Source organism: Mandrillus leucophaeus, unplaced genomic scaffold (genome assembly GCF_000951045.1).
Source record: "Mandrillus leucophaeus isolate KB7577 unplaced genomic scaffold, Mleu.le_1.0 Scaffold71, whole genome shotgun sequence".
In the NCBI taxonomy this organism is placed as follows: domain Eukaryota; kingdom Metazoa; phylum Chordata; class Mammalia; order Primates; family Cercopithecidae; genus Mandrillus; species Mandrillus leucophaeus.
Window position 1 is genome coordinate 301,153 of NW_012107697.1, and position 9,484 is coordinate 310,636.

The 9,484-nt window shown below is 49.3% G+C and overlaps 1 protein-coding gene across 1 annotated transcript in view; it reads right to left on the bottom strand.

Moving 5' to 3' along the window:
- The window catches only part of DSCAML1 (Down syndrome cell adhesion molecule like 1), a 364,816-nt gene that overhangs the window by 42,745 nt on the left and 312,587 nt on the right, over window positions 1–9,484 (bottom strand). The window contains 3 exon segments of the mRNA XM_011964833.1: window positions 1,429–1,604; window positions 4,676–4,737; window positions 7,966–7,994. Coding sequence (XP_011820223.1) covers window positions 1,429–1,604; window positions 4,676–4,737; window positions 7,966–7,994 — 267 coding nt within the window.

Sequence of the window (9,484 nt, forward strand, 5' to 3'; positions counted from 1 at the left end):
TAGGATGGCAAAAGTTTTTAAAAGTTGAAGAGTATGAAGTGTCTACTTCATACAAGAATGTCTAGTGGCAGGAACTCTTATCCTCTGATCATGGGAGAGAAAATTGGTACAACACTTTAGAAAACATTCTAGCATTTTTTGTTAAGGGTAGAAGTATTTCCCTGTTTGATGACTCTGTAATTCTACAACTGTTTATATCCCCTAGAGAAACTCATGAACCGGTACACTAGCATACAAGAATGCTTATAGCAGCATTTTTGTAATAGCTCCAAGCTACAAACAACCTAAATGTCCATCTACAGTAGAATGGACAAACCCACTGTGGTATAGTCATATAATGGAATACTATACAGCACTGAAAAAGCATAGCTATGCTAATGATATGAATGAAGCTTGCAAAAGTAATATTGATCAAAACAAGCAAGATACAGAAGAATATATGAAGTATGATGTCATGAATACATTCTACTGGAAAATAGGGAAAACTAAATTATACATTTTATTGCATATACACTGGGGTAACAGTACAAAAAAGAAAAGCATGAAAATTAGTATCATGAAAGTCAGGATACTGATTACTTCAAGGGGAGGGGTGGTGTTATGACCAGAAAGGGGTACATGGGGGACTTCCGGCATGCTGGCTAATTGATAATGAGCGTTGGTTATACTAATTACTCATTGTTTACCTTATGCTTGTTTATAAAACTGCACATATATGTTATGTGTATTTTTCTGCATTTTTTTTTTTGAGATGGAGTCTTGCTCTGTTGCCCAGGCTGGAGTGCAGTGGTGTGATCTTGGCTCACTGCAACCTCTGCCTCCCAGGTTCAAGCGAGTCTCCTGACTCAGCCTCCTGAGTAGCTGGAACTACAGGCATGCGCCACCACGCCTAATTTTTGTATTTTTAGTAGAGACAGGGTTTTGCCAAGTTGGCCAGGCTGGTCTCATACTCCTGACCTCAGGTGATCCAACCACCTTGGCCTCCCAAAGTGGTGGAATTACAGGCATAAGCCACAGCTTCCCGGCCTTCTCTGCATTATTTTGTATTATATGATAATAAAAGAAAACAGAGCAAGAGAAATCGTGTTTAAACTTTCAAGAAAACTCTATGATGAGGGTCATAGAAAATGATCCAGGCCCTAGTACCCCATCTTTTGCAGATAGATCTTTCCAGATGCTGGGGCCAGGGGAGTGGGGCAGAACCACAGATAGCTCCCCCAAACCCAGCATTTAGAACCTAGCCTGGAAAAGGGTCAAACGGAAGAGCCTCCGATGATTCAGAGGTGGACACAAACATCTGTTAGGATGCTTTTCCCCACCCCACCCTCTCTAACTGCAAGCTCATTGCCAATGAACAGGATCGCTGTAGGCCCCTGGTGTCCCTGATCCCTGAGGCCATGGGCAGGGCAGGCTGGGTGAGGTGCTCACCGGCCTCCTCGGTGCTGATGGTGAGTTCCTTGCTCGGTTCACTGCGGCCAATCTTGTTGAAGGAGTACATGCGGATGCTGTACACGGATGCTGGGTGCAAGTCCACGATGTTGGCCTGGTTGATGGTGGGGGAGATGTTGCGTGTGGACTGCTTGAAGTCCCAGGAATCTGGAGAGAAGGCACCTATGTCAAAGCACAGCCAGGCAAACTCCAGGACCCCTTCCCAGCCTGAAGTTCCAGCACAGCCCAATCTTAATTTGGATGCCCCGAGGGGTCCAGCTCACACAGACTGCAGAGAGGGCACAGGCCTGAACAACTTCACAGAGGGTGCAAGGGGTCTGTCCCATGCAGCTCCAGCTTGGGAGAAGCCTGACTCTCCTCTGCCACTGGCCAGCCTATAAGCTCAAACTTCAGGCAGAGGTCAGACGAGACGTTCCCCAAGGTCCCTGCCAAGATCACCATCTGCTTGCTATCCCTGAGGGTCTGACTGACCAGTGCCCTTCTTCCTGGGTCTCTCCTCACATCGGTGACCTGGTCTAATGGTGACACCCCCTATTTACCCAGTGGCCCCCATGTGAAGCAGAAGGCTAAGTCTCCTCTCCCTTTCTCCTCCTCTTGTGTGTGCTTCTGTATTTCTTTTCCTTGTGCACTTGTGAGGTGATGAACTTGAGTGTTATACGTCGGGGTTGAGGGGGACAGGCCAAGTACCAGAGTCCCCAGCCCAAACCCTACCCTCTTTCCTTCATCAACAGGGGGATGGTTTCTGAGTCATTAGGGTTAGGGGCCGCCAAAGAGATTAACATGTTCACGATTTATCCAGGGAGACTGGTAGTCTATCTCAGGGCTGATGTTTAGCAAAATTGTAGGAAGTAGAAAATACCAGATAAATGCCATTCAGGTGTGACTAAACAGTGCCTAGACCGATACTGTGACGATGAACAACCTGCATCTCCAGAGGAATCCAGTCATTTGTTCAATATATGTTTGCTGCGCACCTATTAGGGGTCTCCAGAGGAAATGGAAGGGGTTGCAATTAAAAATGCCTCAGCTAGGACCTTCCACACCCGGGATTCTTAACCAAATAACTGTTTTTGCACCTTACTTTGAAAAGAAAAAAAGGCAAAGCACAAGGAAACAAGCTGACAGCAGGGCTGAAAAATGTTCCCAGGGCAAGTCCAGATGTCACTATTCCGTCTAATTTTCTATGCCTTTAAATCCACAGAAGAGTATCATGAAAAATTCTCCATAGAAAAGATTAAGTTGTATTCACCACAGTTTAAATTCTAAATCAGGAAAGGAGGCTAGCACATTCTAGAAAGACTAAAAAAAGTTTTTTTGGTTAAAACTAATGCCTGATAGGCCGGGCGCAGTGGCTGATGCCTGTAATCCCAGCACTTTGGGAGGCCGAGGCGGGTGGATCATTTGAGGTCAGGAGTTTGAGACCAGCTGGGACAATATGGTGAAACCCTGTCTCTCCTAAAAATACAAAAATTAGCTGGGCATGATGGTGGGTGTCTGTAGTCCCAGCTACTCAGGAGGCTGAGACAGGAGAATTGCTTGAATCCGGGAGGCGGAGGTTGCAGTGAGCCGAGATCGTGCCACTATACTCTACCCTGGGCAACAGAACAAGACTCCATCTCAAAAATGAAAAACAACAACAACAAAACAAAACAAAACAAAAAAATCTAATGCCTGATAAATCAGGAGAACTGGTTCACCAGAAGACACTGTCCCAGGCCCCCAATTTCTGGTTAGTTGAGATCTTGATGGTTTGCATAACACCACTTATAGCTGCTCAGGCTTTAGCATCTGTGAAGGGCACCGGCCCAGCTCCCCATCTGTAGTTTTGCATTTAATTCTTTGGTTTCATGAGCCAAAGAAACAAAATGGCAGGCAGTTGCTGCTCAAAAACTTGTTGTATTTTAAAACACCCTAACTACAGGAGGGTCATTTTGTGGCTGGCAGGTTAAGCTGGAATTGCAAATATGCAGGCTCCTACCTGCTGTGGGCACTGGCTTGTGGGTTTGGGACAGAACAGGCTAGTCATGTGGAGGCAGGTGCTCCCTTCTCTCTGTGGCATCCTGGGAGCTGGCACCAGCTCGTAAGTCACATCTGATGTGCCCATGTTTGTAGGAGAGGGAGAGGGAGCACAAGTCAGTGCATTCATTTTTGATGAGTGCAGGCAGAGGGAGGAGACTGGGGCGGTGTGTCTGGAGAAGAGGCGCTAATATTTACCGAGCACCTGTGGTGTGCCAGGTGCAGCATCGGGCAATTTAAATGCTCACCATTTACTCCTCACATCCTCCTGCGGCATCAGTGCTCCATCTCCACAGCAGAGGTGACCCTCGCGGCACCAAACCCAATTTCCCACTTGGTTTCTTGGGTGTGTTCAACACTTGGACCTCTCTTCCTTCAGGAAACACTCTCCCCTTGGCTTCCTAATAAAACACTCTCCGGCCTTTTGCTTATCTCTGGGGCCAGTTTCTCTCTGTCTCTGTGCAGATGCATCCTCCTCTACCCTACCAGGAATGGTTTGAGTTCTTCAAGGCTCCACCCGAGGCTTCCTTCTCTCTTGCCATGCACTTTCGCCAACCATGCATTCGATTTTCATCTCTGCACAGATACCTCCCAGATTAATATCCAGCCTGGGCCTCTCCTTCAGACTCCAGACCTTATAGCCAGCTTTTTAGTTGACGGCTTATCTTGGATGTTTCATAGATACCTCAAACTCAACCTGTCCAAGACAGAACTCTTGACCATACACCCTGTTTACCCAGCAACTTCCTGGATTCCATCTCGAATGGCACCACCATTATTAATTTCTTCACTCTTCCTTCTCTCTCTCTCCCTATCAAGTGGGATAACTTTTGTGTTCTGTGTCGTTCTTGAATCCTCCCACTTCCCTCCCTCTCCATTGCTACCTCAGGCTCAGCCACCGTCATCCCTCCTTAGACCAGGGAAATGGCCTGTTCCCTAGCCCTCCACGTGCTCAGCGCACCCTGTTTCTTTCATCTGTTCTCCACACTGCAGCCATCATCCACTCTACAAATACAATCGAGCTCCTCTTACAGACGAGCATTCCGTCTTGGCCCTGAGAGTGGCCTTCTCAAAACACAAATCTGATACTGCCATTCCCTTATATAAAATTCTTCAATAGTTGTTCCTTGTTCTCAGGATAAAGGTAAAATCTCACAACCTGACCAAGGCCCTGCAACATCTGGCTCCTGCTCACCTCCCAAGCCTTATCTTTTTCTGTTCTTCTCTGAACCCTTCCAGCATTTAGAGCCCCTCCTCAGTCCACAGTATCTTCTTTCAAGGGTTCACTGTTTGGTGGTAACTGCCCAAGGAGATGCTAAGCTCCCTGCAGTCAGGAGCCATGTCTAAAACTTTGGTCCTCTCCCCAATTTCACATGTGTTGGGCCCTTAAAATGTGCTGTTGAGTTTAAACCAGAGCCACTGTTTTTCCCCTTTATTTGGGACTTGGAGTTCCTCTGCACTCTGTGGCCACAGTGTACTCTTTGCCAATCCCCTCCTTGCCTTGCTCAGCTGCAAATCACAGGAAGGTTGGGCGGGGGAGTGTCCCGGAGAACAACTCCTTTTTTTTCTGCTTTTGCTGCCCATAGTTTGCAGGTGGATTTGACCTTGTGTTCCCAAACCATCTTTGGTGTTAGCACAGAATAGCTCCCTCTCCACAACCTTTCCAGGCTAATGCACCAGAGTCAGATCTGGAGGTCTCTGGCTGATCTGCTAAACTTGATCACTGTCGTCTCCCTGACCCTGAATAGCTCAGACCAGGGGCCCTATTTTCTTCCTTTTCCTTTTCAGTTCTTGGAGTACTGAGCTGGCTTTGGTGAATGTTGTCTCTTTTAATATTCCCTTTCATATGAGCCTGGCTTACCCAGATTAACATATTTCATTAAGGGCTCTCTCTCCCTTTCTTCATCAAAGGGTTTATGATGCAAAATATTCTTCTTAAAATAAGGAAGCGGCTGGGGAGATGTCAGTGCCTTCTGCTCTGTGGGCTGCTTGCTGAGAGGGGACTGGGAATCTTTGGTTTTTCAGGAGATACATTCACTGTAGAGGGGACGCAGCTTGGAGAAAAGCCACATCTGGAGCGTTTAGCTGCCTGGGCTCAGGAAGCACATCCATTCTGCATCTCTAATTTTCTTCTTGGATCACGCCTTTGAGACCCCCATGACAATCTCTTCACAGCATGGAGAAGAGGCTTCCTGCGTCACAACGACAGCTCACGACATCCCAACACCAGTCCCTCTGACAGCCACACTCCAGCTCCCACAGAACACCATGCCACACCAGGCCAGCTCATCCCATGGTGGCCGGCACAGCCCCTACACCAGCTTGTGCTGTGAGGCTGGTGTAGGGGAGGGCCGTCCTCAAAGAACCCATCCTTGCTCTGTGCTTGGTGAACAGGGGTGAAATGTGGTGTCTGCATTTTTAAGTCTGCACAGCGCCATCTGATAGATTTGTGTGGATGGTGCTATTTATCATTTGGCATTCATGTATTATTACTCTGCTGCCTGGGGCCAGGAGAAGTCAGCATGAGTGGGATGGCTTAGAAAGGGCAGACTCGGTAATTTCTCTTGGAAAATTAGCATGATGAGCAATATGGCAGGAATCCTGGCAAAGGCACAGTTGGGGCAAAGAAGGTCGGGAGCCGATGGTCAGGACCCAGGATGGGTGTGGCCTGGGGCAGGGGGAAGGGGAGAGGGGAAGCAGAGACACAGGACAGGGACCTGTGGGAGGTTACCATGTGCCAGGCTGGGTGCTAGGCACCTCCATGTACGTCATCACCCTCCCCAAATCCTCACGGCCACGCTGAGAATGAAATGTTACTGTCTCCATTTTATACATAAGGAGATGCCCCAAGATGTCAAGTGCTCACTAAAGATCATGCAGCTCTGACACTTGGTCTGCCCAAGTCTTCAGCTTTGTCAATGGTTCTTGTTCCACTAGTCCACAGGTGCAGGAAGCTGTCCTTAGACACACACACACACACACACACACGCGTGTGCACACCCCCTGCTTTCTTTGAGTCATCCTCTGTTCCCTTGGATACCTTTTCCAGTTCTCACCTAATACAGTTTGTGGCATATTACACTTGATTGGATAGTGCTTTGTAATGGTTCTGAAAGTGTGTGTGTGTGTGTGTGTGTGTGTGTGTGTATGTGTGTATGTGTATATTCTCACTCCAACTGCATTGTAAGCTCCAAGGGCAACATTCTGTCTCCTATTTCTTTTTCTTTCTCTACCACATGGCTGGTGCATGATTCTGCAAAAAAATATTGGCACTCAGTACATGTGGCTGACTGACAGACACATATATTTTAGACTGCAAGTCCCACAGGACTATAAATTGCTGCACGAGGTATTTGAGTTAGAAGAGACAGAGGAACTTACATTTATTAAAAGTTTGGTCTAGCCCCGTGCTATCATAGATGCGTTCTCTCTAATCCTCTAAACAATCCCATGAAGTAGGCATCACCGCCCCCACTTCACAGATGGGGAAGCTGTGCCATGCCCAGGGTCTCTGCCTGCCTCCAATGATAGCACACTGCAGTTTTCATGGCACTCCTGTTCCTAAATGCCAGGATGTGACAGATGCCTGTCTGGGTGGGCTGTGCTGGAGCCATCCCACCCAAAGGTGTGGAAAGGACCGGCTGCCTTCTCAGTGCCCCGGGTCCTGTGACTTAGTTCTTTAAGAGTGCAAAGCCCTTGTGGTAGGCAGAGACTGAAGTTGAGCTTTCATCATCCCTCTCTCTACCCTCCCCACCCATCCTGGCGTTCCTAGCTGGGGTGGTCTACCGCAATTCCTCATCCTGCAGGGAGCCAGAAGGGGAAGACCTGGATGTGCTCTAAGAATAGCATCTTCCCTTTCCACCTTGCCTTCTGCCTTGCTCTCCAGATGTGTGATGTTCTCCACGTCGCCCCTGCTGAGTGGTGCCCCAGGAGAGGCTCCCACACATTAGAGACTGGTCACTGGAGGGGCAACGGGCATCAGGGCAGCCTGGGGGAGAAGGAACAGGGGGAGGGGCGCGAGCGACAGCCCAGGCATCCACCTCCCATTCCAGATGTGCGCCGGCAGGGAGGCGGTGTGCAATGCCATGTGCGATGTCACCCTCTGGACCCAGCCCTTCCTGTTTCCTCCTGGGTGGCCTGTGTCCAATCTCAGGGAGCCCTGAGATGTGACATGGACACAGTCAGCCCTTCTGTCCCCTTTGCCTCATCACATTTCCCTAACAGCAGGGCTGCAATGGCCTCCTTTCTTTTCTCCTGGATATCAATTTCTTCCACTCACATTCATTCTTCTAAGGCACTATGTTTGCTCAAGTCTCCCCTGGGAGCTCAGACATTGTTAGTGGCTCTCAATGACCTTCCCCAGCAAAGTGAAAGCTCAACCCAGATGCCTCCCTCCCAACCTGGCCCCAAAGCACCTTTGTAGATTTATTGCCCATGAATTGCATCTGTGAGCCCTGTGCTAGATCATAGGCCACTTCCCGGTGTACGTTGCACCCTCACTTGGTCTCTGTCCTTCACTTTCTCAAGATCTTGGCCTGTTGCCTTTTAGTACCCAAGACCCATCTCAGTGCAGCATCTACAGGGGACCAGACAGATGCCTTCCTAGACAACCCCTCTTGGCTCCAGCCCCTCCTTAGATCTGCGGCCCTCCTGCACTCAGGTTGAACTCCTGGGTGGCTGACCGCAACTAGACCAGAAGCGTCTGAGAATAGGGTTTGTCTCTGTAGACATGTGTATCAAAGATGACTGTCCCAGGGCCCCGGACACAGTGGCTTCTCAAGGGGTGAATGCAGCTCAGAGATTCGCTTTCACATGTCCCACTTCAACTCACTCGCCAACGCTTGCTGAGCATCTACCATGTGGCCGGGCCCTGCGCCGGGTGCTGGAAATGCAAAGGGAACAGGACTTGGCCAATCGAGAGGAGAGGACAGCCGGCCAGCCAATGGCCGCTGCCGTGCTAAGTGGGAGAAGAAGGGTCTGGAAGCTTCAGGAGAAAACGAAACCTTCCATCTAAGCAAGGACCCACAAGAGGAGTTGAGCTGGTGGGGGAAGGAGACTGAGGAAGATTGAGTCATCTAGACTCTACTCTTTTCTATGCTTTATTTGTAATTAATTTAATTTGTAATTATTTTGAGGAGTGAATACAGGCTTATGGTATCAAATTCAAAAGGTACAAAGGATCCAGAGTGAGACACCTGCTTTCTTCTCACCCTGCTGTGAAGCCACTCAGGTGCACTCTGTTCCCCACTGAGGCCCCTCCTTGCCATTCCTGCCACCTGACCATGGGACCTATGACAGTGTCCCCAGATGCAGGATGCTCATGGCGCCCCACAGTGCCTCACAGTGGCAGGGCGGCTGCACAGCAGCCAGCTGGGGTCTGAGAGGAGGGCTCTGGGAAGGGCTATTTTTTTTTTTTTGAGATAGACTCTCCCTCTGTTGCCTAGGCTGGAGTGCAATGGCACGATCTCAGTTCACTGCAACCTCCGCCTCCCGGGTTCAAGCAATTCTCCTGCCTCAGCCTTCTGAGTAGCTGGGATTACAGGGGCATGCCACCACGCCTTGCTAATTTTTGTATTTTTAGTAGAGATGGAGTTTCACCATGTTGACCAGACTGGTCTCGAACTCCTGACCTCAAGTGATCCACTTGTGTCAGCCTCCCAAAGTGTTGGAATTACAGGCGTGAGCCACTGCGCCCAGCTGAGAAGGGCTCTTAGAGGAAATTTAGGTCCAAGCTTTTCCAGGGTCTCCTATCCCCCCATGACCCACTTGTGGGGACCATTCTTAGGACCAGCTCTCTGATCTCCAATCATCCTCTTCACCCCAGACCAGGAGCACCTGTATGACCTGGCCAAACTCGTGATGCTTCTGATGCTAGAGACAGCCCACAGCCCTGGGTTCAGTGCCCTTACACGGCTTCAAATCGGACCACCCTTGGGAACCCTGGCCCAGGGACAGTCCTGGAAAGGAGCTGACATCACTACCCATAAACTGGGGGTCTCCATCTTCCACCTGGACTCCT